The sequence below is a fragment of the Manis javanica genome, chromosome 4, assembly GCF_040802235.1.
Source record: "Manis javanica isolate MJ-LG chromosome 4, MJ_LKY, whole genome shotgun sequence".
Classification (NCBI taxonomy): Eukaryota; Metazoa; Chordata; class Mammalia; order Pholidota; family Manidae; genus Manis; species Manis javanica.
Window position 1 is genome coordinate 34,955,144 of NC_133159.1, and position 22,183 is coordinate 34,977,326.

Consider the following 22,183-nt stretch of genomic DNA (forward strand, 5'->3'; position numbering starts at 1 on the left):
GGCAGGAGGCCATGTGGTGTGGGCAGTGCCAACACAAGCTTCTGAAGGCAGAGTAGTGGAGGAAGATGGGAAGGTGGCAAGGGCACGCGGGCATGACCATATCACCCCTGTGTACTGTATCTGGGTGTGCGTGTCACATGTAAGGACCCTGGTGCTGTGTGAGGGGTCTGCACAGGTGTTATAGAAGGAAGAGGAACAAGGGAAGAAAAGCACATCGAGTATGACAGATGACCAGACCAGAGGCAAGGAGCCCGAGAAAAGCCCCATGTCATCTCTCAGCTAACATTTGCATCTTTTGAGGATTTGTTTGGCAAGGTCAGTGATCACATATTCATTCATTCACTTAAGGAACACTTACTGATTTCTAATATTACTATTACTATTCTCTTATTTTAGGCTACACCCTCTGCTAGATGCTGGAGCTATAGCAGTGAACAAGTTAATCCTTGCCCTCAAGAAAGGGGGTGACAGACACATAATAACCCTGCAGTTATAACACTGTGTGACCAAAGGTAGCACACCAGGCTGTGGGAACACAGAGGAGTTACCTAGTATAATTTGGGAAGTCAGGGAAGGCCACCCGGAAGAAAGAAGTCTGAGTCCTAAAGGATGAGTAAGAGCCAGTTTGTGCAAATGGCCACTGCCACATTCTTTTTGGTTGTTTGGTAAGCCTAAAGCAGAGACAAATGAGCCTTTTTGGTTCCAAGTGACTCTGGAACTGCTAAAAATGTCACCTGGCCCCATAAGCACTGGCCATTACTGTGGAATCCAGACAGGAGAGTGCACAGCTGTTTGCAGGGCATCCCTGGGCACTGGCAGCTCAGTATGGGCCAGAGCTATATACACATCTCTCTGCTACCCGCCCCTCCCCCACCTCCTCGACCAAGGATGCCTATTAATCCTGACAAATGATGACTTACGAACATGTAATGCAAACTGATTCATCATACATTCAAATCCGCCGCCCCGCCCCAGCGGGAGGCCCCAGCCAGACAAGTGTATTACACGGATAATGTATTTGACGTATTAATAAAACCAGCCGCATTGCTCTGGCGCGGGGACTGGGGAATGCCAATATACGATGACAGATCACATATTGATGAAATCCAGATGTTTGGAATCATAGTCTTGGGGCCTTGTTCCTATTGACTGAAGGTAAAAAATGCCATCTGTCAGCATGCTAACTCTTCCTGTCCCACATCCAGCAGCGGTGCCAATCATGGTTTTCCAGAGAAAGATAAGGAAGAAGCGGGTGTGTGAGAGGGGAGCGTGGGTGAGTAACTAGGTGGTCGGGATGGGTGATGGATGGATGAAGTGGGGGGTAGACGGTTGTGCTGTGGGCACAGTGGGAGGGTGGGACACTGCTCATGTCTTATATTCCTGACCTCTCAGAAGCATGTGACCCTCTCAGTGACACCTGCCTCCTCCTTGGCTTTAGTGACATCACACCTGTTTTTGTCCTCCTCTTGACTCTTCCGTCTTAGTCTTTGATGACTTAAACTTCCTCCACCTGTTGGAATTACTCAGGGTTCTGTTCCAGTCTCTTCTTACAAACTCTAGGTGTATATATACATATGTATGTATATATATTTTTTCTTATATACATATAGGTGGTCTCCCTAGGTGATCTTGCCTACTCCTAACTTTATTAATTTATTTATTCATTCAATAAATATTTACTGAGTATATGCCAGACATTGTTCTAGGCACAATGGATGCAGCAGTGAACTTTGGCTCTTACCTATGTCAGTGTCTCCGGTCCTATAACTCTACTCGGCTCACATGGGGCACCTACTCACCATTTTCATGTGGATGTCTTAACAGTTCCTCAAACTAAGTACATCCAGAACTGAACCCATCTTCTCCCCTATCAAACTTGCCGTGGCTCCTCCTGCTCCATGGGGGAATAAATGGTCTACTGCCTAGTAGGTGCTCAAGTCAGAAACCTTGGAGTCATCCTTGACTCTTTTCAGTTCTTTAACTCCCACGTCCAATCTGCCTGCTTCCATTCATCTCCACCAACATCGCACTAGAGCAGTCATGTCTCACCTGAGCTAGTGAGATCACCTGCTAAACAGCCTTCCTGCATATGATTTCATCCCCTTAGACCCCTTAGAATGATCTTTCTAAAATGCAAGTCTGATATGTCACTCATCTGCCTAAAACTCTTGGATGACTTCTCCCTGTATGTTAAAAAAAATAACCAAAATCATTAACGTAGATCAAAAGTCCTCCAGGATCCAGCCTCTCTATCATCATATCTCAACACTCTGCCCTTCACTTTCCCTGCTCAGCCCCATGTACTCTTCATTCTTCACTTAGGTTTTCTCCTCTCTGTCCCTTCAAACATGCTATTTCCTATCTTGAACACTACATCACAATCATGGCTCGACTGGTTTCTGCTCATCCTTCAAGCCTTTGCTTATATGTCACTTCTGTCACCTCCAGACCTGATGATACACTTCCACAGTTCCATGTACTTCCCTTTTTCTAAAACCACTGTTGGAATGTTTGTTTAATCTCTGTCCTCCGGGAGTTCCTAAGCTCCCTGAGGGCAGAGAGTGTGTCTGTCCTGTCCATTTTTGCATGGCATTCATACTATAGCAGACCATCTGCATCCAGTTACCACTTGTTGAATATTACTGAGTTGTTACCTAGCCAAGTGGATAAGTAGGTAGGTAGCTGGGTATTGTGCAGCAATTAAGAGAACTAGCTTTGGAGTCAGACAAACCTGGATCTAAATCCTTACTATGAACCTTCTAGCTCTGTCACTTCATTGTTCTGAGCCCTATTTACTTTTTCCTTTTCCTATTACAATCATTGTGATTGTAATAATATCTTCCTCACAGAACTGCAATAAGGATTAAATGAGGTAACATATGTGTAGCATTAAACCCAGAGCCTAATATATACATAATAACTCTCAATGAACAATTGTGATTATTAATGACAACAGATAAGTGGTTGGGCAGATGGATAGCTAGGTATATTGACATACAAACCAGTAAAGAGCTAGATGAATATGGATGGATAGGAAGAAGGGCCTCCACAGAGGCCAAAAAGGTCAGGACCAGGATACCTGCCTAGTGGTACACAATCCTGATCATAACAAGGAAGAAAGCCAGATCCAGGGCACGGCGGGCTGGTGTCAGGAGTGGGTAGCTACAGGGGCAAAGCACAAACTATCTAGTGCCGTCCTAAAGCTGATGACTCAACACTTTGTACACATCCCTGATTTAACTGAATCTTCACAGAAGTCCTGGGAGTTAGATGTTATCATCCATGTTTCACACAAGGAAAAACTAAAGCTCAGAAGTGTTAAGTGATTTGCCCAAGGCTGCACAGCTAGTGAGAGGCAACTCTGCTGATTCTGCTTGAAGGCTCCTCTGTGTCTAAGGAATGAAAGCCCTTCTACTGGGGGTTCAGGCAGAAGAAGAGTGGGGAAACACAGACGTGCACACACACACACACACACACACACACACACACATTTGTACTCTTTTTGTTAGGTAGGTAGTAGATACAATAAAATGCACAATCTTAGTGTACAGCTCAATGTGCATGATAAAGAGCTCAATAAGCATGAACTTTAATGTATAAACATTCACACACATATGTGCTCTTAAAAGTCCAGCCTCCTTTGCCATCTGTCACTAGATGTACCCTCACCCTCATTTTAGTCCTCCCTGTCCTTAAATTGGACACCGTACAGTCAAACACTGCCTTTGGTGGGCTTTTGCTGGGAACAAGCCCCTCACGGTGCAGGTCCAGTTTCACAACCCTTCCAGTGGAAGGTGGCAGAGAAGGAGCAGCTGGGTGGGCCCTTGAGTTGCCTGCTCCCAATGGTCCGCAGTTCCCAACAGAGGGGGGCAGCAGAGGGCTGATCTGGGACCCCAGGTGCCTGAGGCCTTGTTTCAAGGCCTGAGAAGGGGATTGGCCAGAGTCTGGCCCAAACTGGCAAGGAAAAGACTACTTGGCTTGAAGGCCTGCAGACCGTCACTGCTGCTGGTGCTTCACTGCTCTCTGGTGAGGAGGCATTGGCAGCTCAGAAAGGAATAGGGACCCTCTGGAGGTCACATAACTAGGGAGCCTCCAGGCGGGGCCTCTCAGCCCTGACGCTGCAGTCACGTCTTGCTCCTTGAGCTCGAGGTGCCCTGCAGAACGCTGAGGATAGGGTCAGGGCCCCTCTGCTCTCCTCCTGCTTCAGGAGACACCTGCGGCAGGCGGACAAGTGGAGGTGGCAGGTGCTACAGCGACTGGGCGGCGGAGGGAGGTGCGGTAATGAATGTGGACGGGAGGCAGAATGAGCGATCCATCTTTGCATGGGAGGGGAGGGGGCTGCGGGCGTTCCCCCCATACACTCACACACTCAATCAGGCGCTGTCAGACCTCCGGCCGCCTGGCATTTTGGTGAAGAATCTCTCAGCTAAAAATTGTTGTCAGTCCCATTTCCTCGTTATCAGTGCAAGGGCTGAGGCAGCGCCCAGGGATTAACAGGAGCGACGAGCGCCGGCACCCGCCATCCGCCGCCGATAACACTGGGCCTCCCGCCTCACCTCCCCCATTCATCATCTTTAGCACTGACAGCCCGTCCCAGTCCCTGTCCCCATCCCCTCATGCTTCCCACGTCTCCCCACTATGCTGCCCAGCTTGGCTCCTGACGCCCCTGGGGAGCTAGGCCTTCTGAAGAGGGGCAAGGTTCGCCCTAGACGCACCTGTGGCAAGGGGCATGGCCAGCTCTGGGGTGGGGACCCAGGGGCAGAAGTGAGGGATGCTCAAGGAGAAGATGCTTCCTGACACCTGCCCTTAGTGGGCTCGATCTGCCTACCTGTGAAGCTGGCAGGAGCGCTGGTGAAAGGATTCCTACATCAGATGGGCAGCTGGAAGAACAGCTTCCAGAGGCCTCTCCAGCCGGAGATGGACTCCCAGATTCTGGGAACCAGGGAAGGATGAGCCAGAAGATGCCTCCTCCCTGGCCTGGGAAGAGTAGGGGGTTGAGGACTTCATTCCCACCCCCACAAGACCACAGCCCCCTCCTCTTGGCCATTCCCAGTGGTTTTATGGCCCATTTTATGGCTACTGTAATGGCCCAGGTCAAAAGCTTCAGGGAGCTGTATTCTGGGAATTATGCAAACGAGGAGCAGGCCCAGGGCCAGAGTATGGATTTTGTCATTAAACCTGGGCAGGCCATGTCGTTAGTGCAGTAAAACCCACGTCATGACCACAGGTCTCAATATAAAATTATAGGGAACACAGCAGGGGAGGGGTCGCAGGGGCCCGTGACCATGCTGACATCTGCCCCTCTGACCCCTGCAAAAATGGGGGTGGGATGGAGGGCACAGGCTGTGGGGTGCCTCTGCGGATCCCTGTCAGTGATATTCCTGAAGCCAGGGAGAGGGCCCATTGTCCTGGTAGAGAAACTGAGGCCAAGCTCAGAAATGTAGAGCTCTGTGGTAGCAAAGCAGACGAACTGAGAACAGGTATATGAGAATGTTGATTCCCGGCCCCAGCTTGGGAGGGAGGAATTTGCCTCTAGGAAGCCCTAAGAGATAGATTGGTGTCCCAACTAAAAGGGGATGAAACCCTCATATTTCCACCTTGGCTCAGACCCTGTGCACTGATCTTCTTTCTCCAGTCTCCTCCCCTACCATTTTTCCCTTATGCCCTAGACCCTGCCTCAGTGATCTGTTTAAACAGCCTTGTCAACTCTCCCTTATTCATCCCTCATGCCTCCCCTCAGCCATTGCCTTCCCTAGATCCTACCAATCCTCCTCTGGCCCCTTCTTGTCCCTTAACCCCCCAGTACCTGTTCATACCTCCCTTGACCTTAACCAGCCCTGACCCTGGCCAGGGCTACCCTGACTAGAACCACTGACTTCCTTTCTACTAGTTTGTGTTCTCCTTGAGGACAAGAATGTGTTTTATTTATCTCTCAACTCCAGTTTCTCCTAAAATAATGCCTGAAGTAGAATAATGGTTTAATCAATGATTGCTAGATGAATAAATAAATGAAGCAATGAGATCAAGAGCCAAGTATCTGGGTCCCTGTCCAGTTCAGAACCTCAATTTCCCCATCAGTCAAATAAAGATAAATAGCCTGGAGAATTTCTAGGGTCTTATTTCTGAGATTCTCTGGCTGAATGAGGTTAGAGGCAGAGTTGAGACTAGAATCCCAACTCCCAGGCCAGATCCACTTCTGGCCTTCTCTTCTCTTACGCAGAGCTGCCTTCCTGCTGTCCCCTGAGCATCTGAGGCATAGCCACCATAGCCATGTGACCAGTAGGGCCCCTTCCCCTCCTCAAAGACCTAATCACACAGACTAGAACCATACCTACCCCACCATGGCACACACAAAGCCTCCACAGCACACATCCCAGCTCTGAGAAGGTCATCTGGCTTCTAAGACAATCTCCATCTCCTTCCCGTCCTCTTTTCCTCTCCCTAATCATCCCTAATCATCCAGGTCTATTTTTAATTGTCAATAGGTATAAAGATATATAAAAAATGGCCCCTGCCCACAGGAAAACTCACAACTCATTCATTCATTCATTTGCTCCCATTCTCTGCCTAGAACACTTCTAAGGCACAGCTTAAATTTCACTTCTTTGGTTAAGTCTTCTCTTTCCCCACTCCTCAAAACACACACCGAGAATGAATACTCCCTCCTTTGAGCTCTCAGGTGACTCCTTCTGAGCATCCAGGAGAACTGTGATCATCCTGAGTCTTATGTCAAAGGGAGGTAGGTTCTCATGCTCAGCCTGAACTGGGAGCTCCTTCGGACATAGGATTGCTAAATTTAGCAAATAAAAATACAAGACATCCAGATAAATTTGAACTTTAGAAAAACAATGAATAACTTTTAGCATAAGAATGTCCCATGCAATATTTGGGACATACTTATACTAAAAAAAATTATTCATTATTTGTCTGAAATACAAATTTACCTGGACAACTTGTATTTAATCTGGCACCCCCTACTCAAGCACCATCTTGGTCATTACTGGCATGGCCTCTGTCTCTGAAAGCCAATTTTTACCCTCTCCAGGTACCAGGGGGAAGAAACAGGAAGAAAGAGTTCCGGGCTTAAGCTAAAAAAGTCCTTTCTATAATCAGAGTTTACATGGCTAGGCAAGGGTGTTTGTGTAGATAAATAGGACTCCTTGACCCCATGCCCATAAGCAGAAGTCAGAGGAGCACTGGATAGAAGACTGGAAAGGAAGGGAGTTCAGGCTTCCCCAGGGGGTGTGCATTAGGCAATCTCCAGGCTCCTCCACAGCATGGTGTGTTCTGGCCAGTATCAGTGACAGAGTTGGGACAGAGTTCAGGCTCCCCACCAGCCCCCGAGCCAGCAGAGCCAGCCCTAGGTATTCCCATACAATTTGAAGGGTATCTTGAAGAGAAAGAACCCAGAACCTTTTAGACTCAGAAGAGGCTAACGAGATTATCCAAGTGAGAGGTAATAAGACCTAAACAGGATGACTGTAGATTCTAGGAATATGGAGGAAGCAGAATGGACAGGACTTGGGTTTAAATGTGAGGGAGGGTAGTAAGACAAGGGAGGGGCCTAAGGTGAGGTGAAACTTCTGGCTTAGGTGATGGGTGGGTGCCAGTGTCACTGAGACAGGCACTGCTGAAGGGGGAGCAGGTTGAGAAGGGGTAAAGAAGCTGAAGAAGGTGTTTTTGGATTGTTAGGTATCAGATTCTTGTGGGACATCCAGGTATTGCTGTCCATGAGGTGCTTGGATGCGGCACCTGGAGAACATAGGAGGGATCTGGGGTAGCAATACAGATTCTGGAGTCTACCGGGCACAGATGGGTGTTAGGGCCATAGGAGGAAGAGGGTGGTGTAGCATGCAGAACGAGGAGCGGAGAGGCTGTGGAAAGGACCCCAGGGAAAATGAGGAACACTACCCTGGAAGTCAGCAGAGCCCCTCTCAGTCCTTCCCACCTGGCTGTGAGAGCCTTGCGGGCAGGGACTAGGTCTGATTATATTCTGTGTCCCCTTGGCTCTATAGTGGGCCTGGTTCAGGGTAGACGTCAGACAAAGTTTGTTGAATGACTGCAGGAACAAACCCCCTTTCTCCCTCTTTTCTTCCTTCCCCAGCTTTGGGGAGTGTGAAAGCAGTGAGGAAAGGAGAGGCAGAGGGGGCACTGCATATTCTGGGCCACAGTATGATTAAACCAAGACCTTCTGCACTAGCCCGTGGGAAATGAAGTGATCACGGTTTGAATGCACAGAGCACTGCTTGTGTCTTGGTAAATTTCTGAGAGGGTGGCTAGCTAAGAAGGTTCTGCTCATGGCTTCTGGAGCTGCAAAGAGGAAGGATGCTTGTGGGCCCTGAGATCCCCACATTCATCCCTCCTCTAGGCCAAGAAGCCCTAGGAGGCAGCATCAGGCTTGGGTTAGAGGACTGGGACATTGGGTTTCCCTCAACAGACCAGCCCAGCTTATATGTCTGTCTCTTCTTCTTCCCTCACCAGGTAAGAAAAAGGCAGCAGCATTGTTTGACAGCCAGGCCCCTATTTGCCCCATCTGCCAGGTCCTGCTGAGGCCCAGCGAGTTGCAGGAGCACATGGAGCAAGAGCTGGAACAGCTGGCCCAGCTGCCCACCAGGTAAGCCACCAACCAGGGCAGGCTGCCTGCCAGAAGGTTCCACTGTGGGTTCTAGCCACCAGGTCCCAGAAAAAGCTGTCTGGCCCATGCCCCAGCCTTCAGGTGAAGACGAGGCCCTGCTGCTATTCTCCTCCACTCTGCTTTCAGATTTCAGAGCTTCCAGCTGAATGGCGCTGCCTTTCTCTTCTTGCTCTACTTTTGGAGATGGGAGAAGCGTGATTCCTCCCCCCCACTTCAGGCCTCAGCCTCAAAAGGGCACAAGAGGATCTGGAATGGGGATGAGCCACTGCCACAGGCCCTGCACTGCCATGCTGAGCCTCACGGCAAGGTATCAGAAGCAGGGACTGGGCCTGGCAGCCCACCAGAAGTGCAGCCTGGTGCTGCCATCCAGGGAAATTAGCTTTCCCTTTTGTATGGATCTCAGGGTCTGAAAGAGATGATCTTGAGAATGTGCTCAGGCTTGACCCACCCTGCACCACCCCACCTCCCTTATGCCCCATCTGCAGGACTGGGTGGAGCTGCTTCCATGGCCCTGTGGAGGGGCCAGGTTGTCAAAGGGAATAGAGGAGAGAGGTGGACCAAATCACCCCAAATCTTAGTGGTTTAAAGCAACCATTGCATTATGCTTGTGGGGTCAGGAATTCAGACAGCAGAGCAGAGAGGGGACAGCTTGTGTCTACTGCAGGGTGTCTAGGGCCCCAGCTGGGAAGACTCAACAGCTAGGAGCTGGAATCATCTGGAGGCTGGTGGCTGATGCTGGCTGCCAGCCAGAACCTCAGACCAAAGCACCTACACTTGCTTCTCCATGTAACCTGGACTTTCTCATAGCCTGGCAGCTTCAGGGCAGTTGGGCTTCTTACATGGCAGCTTAGGGTTCTAAAGCAAATGCTCCAGCCAATGGGATGAAAGCTGGATCACTTTTTATAATCTACCCTCAGAAATCACTTAATGTCACCTCCCTTGTACTCAAGACAGTATTAGCCGGCCAGATTCAAGAGGAGGGGACACACACTCCGCCTTTTGATGGGAGAGTGCCGTGGTCATATTGTAGAAGAGCATGTGGGATGGAAGATGTGGCTGCAGCCATCTTTGGGAAACACAGCCTGCCACAGGGGTTCAGCCTGCCCAGCTACTCCCAACCCCACCCACTGTTTAGTGCAAGTCAGCCGACTTGACTGACCCTCCTTCTTCTACTGTCTCACGGAATCCCATGTGCAGGGTGCAGGGGATCCAAAGGTGAATAAGAAATGGTTCAGCCCTCAGAAGCCCATTGTAGGAGAGTAAGGAGAGCTGGGCATAGAGACACGGAGGGATGAAGACTGCCCTTTGGGAAGAGCTGAAGATGCCAACCCTGGCACAGAGCTGAAAAGACCTCCTGAGGGGGCGGTGTGGCCTGAGAGGAAAATTTGAAGGAAGAAGTAGTGGTTATCTATTGCTATGTTACAAATTACCCCAAAACCCCATAGCTTGAAACAATACACATTTATTATCTCACAGTCTCTTTGGACCATCAGATCAGGAACAGCTTAGTTGGGTGGTTGTGGGTAGTTGTGGCTTCTGGCTCAGAGTCTCTCCTGAGGCTGCAGTCAAGATGCTGGCCAAGGCCATGGTCACCTGAGGGTCTGACTGGGCTGGAAGGACCTGCTCCCAAGCTGGCTCGGTCACGTGGCTGTCGGCAGGATGCCTCAGTTCAACATGTGGATCTCCTTCCATGAAGTCACTTGGGTTTCCCTATGACATGGCCGTTGACTTCCAGTAGAGGAAGTGATCCAAGAGAGAGACTGACAAGGAAGCCACCATGCCTTTTGCAGTCTAGTCTCAGAAGTCATTCTCTCTTCTATTCTATTTATTCTATTGTTCAACATATTCTGTATTCAATGTATTCTATTCATGAGGAGCAGGTCATAAAGTCCAGCCCACACTCAAGAGAGGACAATTAAACTCTGTAAGCTCTATCTCTTGAAAGGAAGATTACCAAAGATTTTGTGGGAATACTTAAAATTACCACAAAAGGCTGTACTACTACTACTACTAATACTAATAATCCTATTGAACACTCACCATGTGCCAAATGCATTTACATTGCATTAATTTATTTAATCTTCACAACAACCCTCTGGGGTAGGTAATAATTATTGAGTCCATTTTGCAGATGAGGAAACTGAGCTACAGAGGAGTTAAGTGACCTCTCTAAGGTTACCTGGCCTGTAAAGTGGTAAAGATAAGATTCAGACCCCAGCAATCTGACTCTAGTGCCCATTAACTAAATCCCCCCTTACCTCCCCCACACCCCACCCACACACATACCCAGGCCTAGCCTAGAAGGGGCAGAGAGTGAAAGAAACATCCTCTGCAGCTGAGCTCCATACCTTGGCTGTCCATACCAGGGTTTCTGGGTAATTTGTTTCCAAGCAGCACTTCCCCTTTGCAGAAACAGAGTAGAGGCAGAGATGTGGAGGGACCTGCAGTGACTTTTAAAAGCAGTGCACCCCTAAATATCTGGAAAATGGGGCCCAACCTCCCGTTCCACCTGCTCAGTAGAGGCCAACACATGACCCTGCACCAATCCTTTCTTACCCCTTCATCCTCTCAGAGCATCTCCTACTTCTGCACCCTTACCCCCACGTCCATTTCCCCACCCTGAGTCCCCTTAGCGATTCCGCCCTTCACGGCGATGTCTTGAGACCCCCCACTCCGGTGCCCCTCACCTCCAGACCCAGCCCAGCACCTCCTAAACCCCGGCACGCCCACCCACCCCCCAACCCGGTGTCTGACAGCCGGACAGCGGGATCTGCACAGCAAGTGAAATTCCCGTCGGATCGATAAAGCCGAAGCGCTGGCGGCGACGGGTCGATGGTTTTATCTGTCTCGGCCCCGCCGCGCCCGGCGCGCTGACAGTCCGACCGGCCGGCAAAGGCGTTCAAGGGCAGCCGCGCCCGCCGCCCCCTTCCCCCACCTCCCGCCCGCCCCTCCCTGCGGCCGCTGCGCCCACCGGACTGCAGGCTGGACCGGCCCGCCGCCGCCCTCGTGATTTATCTGGATTTTTAATTGGAAAAAATTTGCGAATTAATTGATTTCAGGAACTTGCCAATTAACATTGTAATTGGGTGCGTGATAAATTCCCAAGGAGCGTGTCAGCTCCCTCCGGGCTGGGGCTGGGTAGTGGGGGGAGGGACCCCGCTTGGCAGCCCTTGCCCCTCCCCTGCTGCTCTCCCGGAGGCAGAAGAGCAGCGGACGTTGGAAGAGTTGTGCGCTCGGCAGACCCCTCCCTTCTGTCCCTGCCATCATCTCCCTGAGCTGAGAGGGGCCTCACTAGCCATTTGACAGATGGGGAAACTTGAGTTCTGCAGGCGGGCAGAGCCTGTGTGTGCATCACTCAGACAGTTCTGGGCAGGACACAAAGAAGGGCATCCCATCCATGGCATGTGGCGGCACCTTCCTCCCCAGCTCTCCAGTCCTCCCTCTCCCTCCTGCTCCAAGCTCCCTTCTCCTCTCCATTTCCTTCTCTTCTTTCCTCTCCTCTTCTCTCCAGCGGTCCCCTTCCCGCTCTTACTCTGTCTTTGCCTCCTCTGCCCTGCCACGCCTCCCTCAGACTAGCCATCTCCTGAGCCTGTGAATGCTGCTGCCAGGGTGCCTATCACTGACTGCCTCCCACATGGTTGCTCCCTGAGAAGCTCTTCAAGGTGGGCTGGTGTTGTGCCCTCTGCCTCCTTCTGCCAGCACCACAGAGCATCACCACCCCAAAGGAGGACCAGCCGGTTTGGGACACAGGTGCAAGCATATGTAGGTGGCATACAGGCACACACACATACACACACACACACACACACACATTCTGACACACACAGATGTGCTCACACAACCCCTCAAAGAAACCCTTCCTGCAGGTGCTCATTCCTGCAGGCACGTGGGCGCACAGACACCTCCAGGAAGAAGAGTCAGAATTCCCACTGGCACAGCGCTTTCACTTTTCAGAGCATCAAAGCACTTTCACATTCAAGATCAGAGGCGATGCCCACCCACCCTCCTTCACCCCATCCTCTATCTTTCCCCCTGCTCAGTCCTCCAGCAGATCCCAGGACTTGCCTAGATAGAGAAAGGAAGGCAGAGTTAGACTGAGGACAGGTGTGGAGGGCCTTCAAGGCTGGAGGGTTGCCCTAGACATAGTGGGACAATCAAAACTTGCTGAACCAGAAGAAGCTTGATCAGAGAGCTGAACTGTAGGAGAATGGCTCTGGGGGTTGGTGTGGCACACAGATGGAGGTACAAGCAGGGAGGCGAGTGAGGAGGCTGAGCAGGGCCCAGGGGACAGATGCAGAGGCTGACCTAGGACAATAGCAGTGGAAGTGGGAACGGAGAAGAGGGAACAATGAGAGGCAGGTGGAGAAAGAAGCAAGAGAAGTAGCTGATTACTACTCATGGGACACCTACTTGAAAGAGCTTTGACTTGGATGGGAAGGGCCTTGATACCAGGGAAGCAAGCATCTGAGGAAGGGACAAGGAACAGGGGCCTGGGCATGTAAGGCCTAAGACGTCTCTGGGATGGTGATGGGGTGGAGACGGGACGGATGTGTACAGACAGGCAGCAACAGAGATGGAGGCTGAAGCTTGAAGGACAGGTGGGGCACGTTCCCCAGACGTCTCTGTGGCCTTCCGACAGGAATTTCCACCCAGAGGGATGAAAGAGCCTTGGACACGGAAAGAGACTGCCCAGAGCCGAAGTGGGGCTTGCCTTTGGCTGAAGCGTGAGTTCAGAGAGCTTTTCTAGGCTTCTGGAGCCACTTTGAGATCTAGGCTAGGAAGCCAGCTCTCTAGTCACTGCTTTAAAAGGGCTGGAAGGAGCAAGAGGAAGGCTGGGTGACTGTGGTGAAGAGAAGGGGTGTGGAGACGTCAGTGCCCCCACCCCCACTTAAGCCTTATTTAAGGCCGGCCTCGGTGTTTGGTTGGGTAATGAACTAGATAAACAATTCCCCAAATAGATTAAAACGAAGTGTAACTTACAAAGGCGGCTGGTGATGATGGTTTATTCCCCGGCAGCGCACCATTTCTTTATTTCCAAGGATAATTCAGTGTAAATCACCTTAATTAAAAGTGTCAGCCCAGCCCATGAATATTGTACTTAGGAACGCGTTTCCTGGGTCCCAGTTATAATTTAAAACCCATGGATCACTAGGCAGCGAGTGACTGAGAAAGGAGGAAATCGTTGGGGGTGGGCTGTGGAAACAGGGAGGGACGGAAAGCAGAGCCCACAGGCTGGGCGAGCCGCCTCACCACTCCTCTCCAAGGCGGGCCCTGAGCCAGCCTCCTGTCTCTGGGGGATGGAGCACACTTAGAGGTGATCAGATTGTTGGAGGAAAAGTAGGGTCAGGGGTGCTTGCTCAGAGAGACCGAAGGAGTCTGGGGTAGTACCAGGCCAACTCTAGGGAAAGGGAACAGGATTGCCAGGGAAAGATCCAGAGGATGGGCAAAGGGAGTGGCTGGGCATTCTGACCCTAAGTGTCCCCAATCGTTTTCACCAGCAGAGGAAACTAAAACCCAGAGTCAGAGGACCGTCCCCAAAATGGAGAGAGAAAAAAAAATTCAGAGCTCTGCCCTCCACCCTAACCACTGAGTACCTTTAGGGAAACAGTGTGAAGAACTGAAAAGCAGCACTTTTAGATTCAATCAGACATGAGCTCAAATCCCAAACCCTGCAGGGACTGTGTGAGCACAGAGATGTCACTCAACCTCTGTTAGTCAACTTTGTAAAGTTTTTGTGAAGATTACAGAGATAACACATGTAAAGTGCCTGGCCCATGCCTGTCACATGTGGTGGTTGCACCATAATGGCTCATTCTTCCCTTTTCTGTTCCATCTTGACCCGCCCCAGCAATATTCAGACCTCCATCCAAGGGTCTGATGAGAATTGTGTGATACAGTTCTCATGTCCATACCTCTAGGTGCAGGCATGGTGCCTAACATGATGGTGACATCAATACCTGTTGACTGAGTGAAGGAATGATAGAAGTAACGAACTCACAAACCAGCTGCTCAAGAGCAACTCAGTTTCCTCTCTGGATCCCCAGTGCTTAGATTGGGCCCTGGCACAGAGCAGGAATATGGGGACCATTTATGAACAAAATATAATTGAATGGAACCTGGTCTGGCTGTTCTTCCCAGGCTGTAATGCCCGCACTGTGTGATCAGACAGGCAGAAAGCTCTGTTTTTGTACTTTGACTTTAGCCTCACTCTGCTGCCCATCTGGTGGCCCCAGCCCCGTGCTGTATGTGTCTATGTGGGTGCCTGTCCACTTGTGTCTACATGAGCATCTGGGTGTGTTAGTGCACTTGGGTGGCTGTATCTATGCGTGTGTTTAAGTGGATGTTGGTGCATGACCAGCCTGTCACCCAGGTGTGGATGACTGCTGTGAATGTGTCTTTATGGACATATTTCTAGGGATAGGGCTCTGTGTGCCTGTGCATCTGTGTGCCTGTCTGAACCTCTGGGTGTGACCACCTGTATCTGTGTGACCGTTGACAGAATTATAGAGAGACAATGGATATGTGTGTGTCTGCCTTTATACCAGGGTTTCTCAACCCTGGCGCTATGGACATTTGGGGCTAGATAATTCTTTGTTGTGAGGAGCTATCCATTACACTTCAGGATGGTTAATATCCTTTACTCACTATTACTACAACTCCCCACCCCCAGTTGTGGCAATCAAAAATATTTCCACACATTGCCAAACATCCCCTGGTGGGGGAGGAGTGGTGTGAAAAACGGCCCCTGGATGAGAATCACTATTTTATTAGAATTTGCCCATGTCTTTGCTTGCATATTGGGAGTGTCTATGTCTGACCCTGTGGGAGTCCATGTGTGCCCAGCATATTCTGCCTTAGATGTGCATGTGTCTTTTGCGCTTTGTGGCTATCTCTGTGGGTGTGCTCTACCTGGATAGCTTGTATATGTGTCTGTGCAGGGACGCTGCATGAATGGGCTGGGTCTGCCTCCTGAATTTATCAGCCAGTGTCTCTGCGTGCATGTATTTGTGTGTGTGTGAGTGCATGTGCATGAATGTGTGAGCACAGATGTAGTGAGCACAGTGGAGGCAGCAGGGAGGGAGGGACAGGAACAGGGATATTAATGTTTCTGAAGTGGATCTGATTTGATACATCTTGTTCCATTGTCAGCATCTGTTTAGCAGGGATTTGTAATACTTTGTGGCTCTGGATCACTCATGCTTAGCGCGAGATGTGGCCTTGCATACCAATTTTGTTATTAAACACAGTCCTCGCCTCCCCCACAGCCCATCCATCACCTCCCGCCCCCGCCCCTGCCTTCTCCGAGCCGCCCACCATATTTCAGGGCCCAGCTCCCGCCCGCCGCGCCCGACGCCGGAGGGCCTAGGGCTGACAAATTGAATCAGGGGGAGATCATTCCTGGCCTAACGCAGTTTGCAGCGTGTTGGAGGGAGAATTGACAAGAGCCTTGTCAGCTACATCACCCCAATCCCATAGGAACTAAGAGCAAGCTAGGGACAGGAGGTGAAGGGAAGGGGGTATCCAGGACAGGCAGAATCCTCAGGACTGGTACCAGGAGTCAGGTAAAGTCCTCTGCTCAGATCCACGGGGGTGCCTACCGTGCCTGGGTGTATTCCCTTCCCAGGAGCCAGCTCTAGTTTTTGGCCCCTGATGGAGGTTGAGCTAGGCAGGGCCAGCTGGGGTTGAAGGAAGTGGGTGGACCTTGGCTTAGCTGGGCTGGCTAGGCTGGCTGTGCCTTCTCTCTTTGGGGTCTTCTTGCTCTTCTACTCTTGCATGCCCTGGGCAGCAAGTGGGATGGTCACCCTGTTCTCTTCTTTCTTGGCAGCAAGAATTCCCTTCTGAAGGATGCCATGGCTCCAGGTACCCCCAAGGTAGGTGGACAATTGTGTGTTTTCCTCCTATCCATCCTAACCTAAGCCCACCCAGAATTGGTTCCTCTTGAGAAAAAGGAGCTTCTCCGGGATCCCCAGCTGTCTGCAGGGTTTGATTGTCAGCCTAAGGCCGAGTTCTGCCCTGTGTGCTTAAAAGAGAGAGAGAGAGAGAGAGTGTGTGTGTGTGTGTGGTCAGAGCAAGAGTATGCTCATCTGACTTCCTCCTCTTCCAGTCAGGACAGGAGTCAAAGCCAAGAATGACTTGAGGATGTGAAGGACCCAGACACTAAGGCTGGGAAGACTCAAAGGAGGAAGACGGGCAGTAGCAGATAAAGAAAAATATAGAAGTACAGGTCAAGACAGTACAGGGCCTTAGAAGCCAGACCACGGTGGGTGTGTATATGTGTATGTGTGCGTGTGTATGTGTACTTTGTCCTAAGGGCAACAGGGAGCCAGGCAGGATGCTGGACTAATTTAGGGAGACAGTCTGCCCCTCTGAACAGACACTGTGGGAGAGAGGCCTCAAACATCAGGTGGAGAAAGGAAAAGTAAAGGGCAAGTAGCTGGCTCAGAGGAGGAGCCAGAGAGTCCTCTGCACAATGATGTGATTTGTATCAAGAACTCCCATCCATAGCCACGGAGGCAGATGGTGCTGCTTCCCCAAAGGTGATGATTTTGAGGGCATGCGAATCTGGGGAGGAGGACTAAACCCTCATTTACTGTCTCCTTCCCTATCCCTCAGTAAGGTGTCACCCTTCCTTAGAGTTCTCGCAATGACTCATGAAGGAATCCCTAGCCCTGTTTATAGGGAGTGAGAAACTAGTGTTAAGCTTTGTGAAGGGATAAAATCATTCCGGAGGAGTGTATGGAGACATGAGAGCAAAAGCCGAGAAGAGAATCTGGGGGCTCCTACACTGGGGGTCAAGAGGAGGAACAGGAACCTGCAAAGTGTCAGAAGAGGTACAGTCACAAATAAGGAAGGGCACTGAAGAGCATGGTCGTTCAGATTCCTAAGGGAAAAAAGTCCCAAAACATATGAGGTGGTCAGCAGTCACAGAGAGAAAGGCTGGAGAAGGAGGCCATTGTATTTAGAAGTCTTAAAGGCACTGGTGACCTCTGAGAGGACAGTTTTAGGGAAAGGAGGCAGAATGACAATATTATCTCCAGAGGGTGGCCCAGCTCCCCTGCAGGCCTTTGAAAAGAGGGGGAGTGGACTTGGTACCTTCATTCAGGAAATCACTCCAAACAAGCTGAACAGAGGAGCCACAGAACCTAGCCCAGCCTTGGATTGGTACAGGCCCTGGCCAAAGAGGCAAAGTCCTCCCTGCCCTGAAGAGGACAGGTGGGGGGCTGCCAAGCAGCTGGGGATCACGGAGCAGGAAGCCACACTCACTGAGCTCACTGAGCTCTGCCCAGCCTGCAGCATTCAACGGTTGTGGTCGGTCTTGGACAAGCTGCCAGGTGGGCCACAACCACTGACACCTGACCCCTGAGCATGGCTGGCAGGCTAGAGATTGATTCCCAGTGAGGCCTGTATGCTAAGGATAAACACAGATGCAGTCCATGTCCATACCTAGGTCCCCACATACACAGATGTACACACACCCCCAGGTGAGAGAACTCACACAGGAAATCTTAAACACAGGCAAATTCCTGCAACCACCAGCACCAGGAATAATGAGGATCAGACTCAGTGGCAAGGATCACTTCTCAGCCACTTCCAGACATGCTCACACCACCAGTGCTGAGCATTTCAGGGCCTATCCCCTGCCTTGACCTAGGCTTTAGGGAAGCAGGTCATAGGTGGAAGAGGCGCGAGGTAGAAGGTTCAAGTAAGAGACTGAGAGGACAGGGAGAAGGAGGGAGGGAGGAGGAGGAGAGGGCGAGGGGGCCTTAGACAAGATTGATGGCCTCATTGCCATTAAGAAAAAAATTAGCCGGTGGCGGCTATCATATTAAAGGGTGAAGAAGCCGTGAATTATTTTCTTAAAGATCTTATCGCTTACAATGATAATTTTACCTTCCAAAAGGCCACTTTTAATGAGGCAAAGAGCCAGGCAAAAAGTCATGATTTAATGCCGGGATTTTTTTTTCAAAACACATTTTACTGCTTTTTGGTCCATGTTTAAAAAGCGCCAGTGACCTTTTTTTATTCCGCTTGCCCCAGGTGTAATGCTGAGGCCTCCCAGGGCTTCTAACCTAGAGAGAAAGGGAGGCGGGGTGGAGCACACAAGCATGAGCTTTCCCATGGTGGGGGTGCAGGAACCCTATGTCATTGCCCTCCCTCAACATCTTCCTTGGGACCAGAGAAGGAGAAAGACGTTGCCTGAAAGCCTACCTCTTCTGAGCTGGGGTCTGAGTTGCCCACTAGGCCTCCCCCTGGGCCTACGTGGGTGAAGCAGGAGCTCCAAGTTTCAGGACGTCCCACCCCAGGCCCTTCCCAGCCCCTGCCCAGCCCCAGGGCCAGACAGGGAGCCCTGCCAGACCAGCAGCTGCCCCCTCCCTTCACAGGGCCCTTGCCTGAGGATGTGCAGCCTGGCCACGGCATGCGGGTCACATCCTAAGGCTCAGTCGGAGATGAAGGATAAATGGCTGCTCCATCTTTCCCAAATTGCTTTCTTTGGGCTGTCACTGGCGATTTGGCATGGTTTTCTAGGCTGGGGAGGCCTCCTAGGGAATTGTATGCTTCCGGCTCAGAGCTTTACAGGCTGAAGAAGGTGGGGGAAAGAAATATGGATTGCTTTCAGGCCTCCAGGCCCCCAGTTTGCAGAGAACAGGCCTTGGCAGGAGCCAGTAAGAGCAGGTTGAACGTGCCATGTGGTATTTAGAATTGTGGTGCTTACACACAATTTAAAGCAGACAGTTTATTAATCTAAACTGCAGGCGTATGTAGAAGAGGCCGTGCAGGATTGACATGGGGGGATTAGTTTTGCTGGGTTTTTTGCTGGGGTCATCGCTGCAGCACGGGGATAAATGGACCCAGCGTACATCCCTAGCTGCACGCAGGAAACTCATACATACTATTTAATTTACTGTCTCCATAGCAGAGCTGCCATCAGCCTGTATTAGGGGCAGGCAGGGCAGCAGGTATGTGGCTTTACCCCCAACCCTTCACGGGGGTCCCAGAGTCTCTGCTCACTAAGGGAAAACAAACCACATACCAACTCAGCCTACTGGGGTAGAGATTGGCTGGGGTCTAGGAGGTTTGGACCTTCTCAGGGGGACTCTACCCATCCCTAGAATTAAGCCATCCTTTCCTACAGCCACACTCCCAGGGCTTGACCACATGCCTTTAGAATCACAAGTGGTCCCTCCGTCCCTCTGCCCTCCTTCTCTCCACCTCCCTTCCCAAAGCTCCATAGAACTGGGGACTCTAGGGGACTGACTTCAGGTCTCATTTGGCCTGAGGCCACATGTCCTTCTTCTTCTTCCAGTCCCTCCTGTTGTCTGCTTCCATCAAGAGGGAAGGAGAGTCTCCGACAGCATCACCACACTCCTCCGCCACCGACGACCTGCACCACTCAGACAGATACCAGGTGAAGAGGGGATGGGAAGTGGGTGTGGGACATGAACTTCTCTGGATAAGAGCTTAGAGGGCATGCCTGGTGTTAACTCCTTTCATCCTCAGGCGATGAGAAGCGAAGCTTCCTCCGTGTTCGTGCCCCTAACTGAGCCCAGAAGGCACAGGTGTCAGGGAATGGGCCTTAAATAGATGGAATTTAGGGAGTGATGCCTAGTTCACCTGGGCTCTGAGCACCTCTGAGGCATCACATCCACCAGGAGGTACCCTGTAGGGTTCAGTTTCTTGAGGGACCCAGAGAATTAGCCCAGAATCACCTGAAGACGTCACACTTCAAAACCAGGAGCCTTGAGCAGATAACTATTCCATCCTGCCAAACCTTGGAATTGCACCCGAGGGGTGTGGCGGATAGGGGAGAGGCAGCGATTGTCTGGTAGTGCCTTGGGCAGAAACAAAGAGAGTAATCACACAATCCTAAAAGACCAGAGATGGAGGGGGGCTTAAGATGACATCCTAGCTCTGTATGGACCTTCATCAGCGAAGGAAAGAGAAAAAACTCCCCCAGAAGCTGCTATTGAAGAGAGACAGAGGCCTGCCTTTGAAAACAAGGCCCTGCTACAAGGCATTTGCCTAAACAAGGCTTCTCAGGGAGCCCCAACGTGAAAAGGAAAAACAGCCCTGACTTGTGATGCAGAAATCTGGGTTAGAGAACCAGGGTCACTGCTGGCACACTTGAAGCCTTTGTGGGAATTGAAGGTGTTCTCTTTGGGCACCCTTTACAACCAACTGATACAGCCTGGTGTCAGATTGCAAAGCTTGAAGAGTGGAGGTCCGAATATGGCCTGGACACCAGCCACCACTGGCACCTCCTCCACTAGATGCTTTTGTATGGAACTCAAACTGCATAGTCCAAGAAACCAGCCCTGGGGAAGGATCCCTGCTCTCATGAACCCTGGTTTGAAAGAGGCAGCCCAGTCTAGCCCCTGAGAGACACTCCCCTCACTCAGACAATTCTCACAAAATAAGAGAAATGACTCAACCCTGGGGAAGTCTGGACTGATAGGGAGATCAGGGCTCTGTACCAGAGTTCCACTCCAAAGGGATAGACAGAGCCCTGCCCTCAGAGGCCTGTCCTCTCTGCCCCAGTAATGGCATTCAGCTCACCATCTGCTGGACTAGGAAGCATAACCATCAGGCATTCACATGGCAAGCTAGGCATAGGCTAGGCATGCTAAGGCATGGCACCAAGGCCTTCTGTGATTTAGGTTCAACCTGTATGTCCAGCTTCCATTCCTAATACTGCCATCCATGAATCCTATGGGCTCTGCTCACCAACTTAATGCCAACCACTCCCTGGCTGTACCATTCCTTTCTTGCCCCCAACTTTTTACATATACTGTTTCTTCATCAAATTTCTGTTTATCCTTCAACATTCTCCTCCAGGAAGCCTTTCTAGATTAACTATCTCTTCTTATGACCCCTGTGTGACCCTGTTATTGCCCTTATCATCCCATAGCGTGATCATCTGTTTAGGTATGCCCCATTATCTACTGATATACATTAAAACAAAGCACCCAAAAATCTATTACTTTGAACACAATTTATTATTTCTTATGATTCTGTTGGTTGACTGGGCCCTTCCTCACTCATTCAGCTGGAGGACTGGGTGGTCTGGAAAACCTAAAATGGCCTCACCACGTCTGAGAGACTGGAGTCCCTTGGTCCTCTTCCACATGGTCTCTCATCCTTCAGTAGGTTAGACTGGCTTCTTGACCCGGCAGCCTTAGGGCATTGTGACTACCAAGAAGACAAAAGCCAAAGCTGTGAGGCCTCTTGAGGCCTAGTCTCTGGAACTCACACATCACTCAGCGAAGCAAGTCCTAACCCATAATTGAGGGATGAGAAAATGCAGTTCCTGATAGGAGGAGCTGCAAAGAGCTGTGACCATAATGAATCTATCACAATGAGCCTGACTTCCACTAGGCCTGGAGTTCCTCCAAGGCAAGTACCTTGTCATCCTTCTTTACTCCCTTCTCTTACTCAGACTTTTCTCTAGTACTCATGTTCAGCCCCCAGTGCCCTTGTCCTGTAACTGCAAATAAGCAACTATAGCCCAGTGTTTTAAGTGCTATGACAGGGGTATAAATAAGTTTTCTA

The 22,183-nt window shown here is 50.7% G+C and overlaps 1 protein-coding gene across 4 annotated transcripts in view; it reads left to right on the forward strand.

Annotated features, from left to right (window-relative positions):
• RNF220 (ring finger protein 220) overlaps positions 1–22,183 on the forward strand; it is a 209,514-nt gene that overhangs the window by 166,319 nt on the left and 21,012 nt on the right. For all 4 annotated transcript variants that reach the window (XM_073233800.1, XM_073233801.1, XM_073233802.1 and 1 more), the window contains exons 3-5: positions 8,482–8,614; positions 16,461–16,506; positions 19,941–20,042. In XM_073233800.1, the coding sequence (XP_073089901.1) occupies positions 8,482–8,614; positions 16,461–16,506; positions 19,941–20,042 (281 nt within the window). The remainder of the gene's footprint in view (positions 1–8,481; positions 8,615–16,460; positions 16,507–19,940; positions 20,043–22,183) is intronic.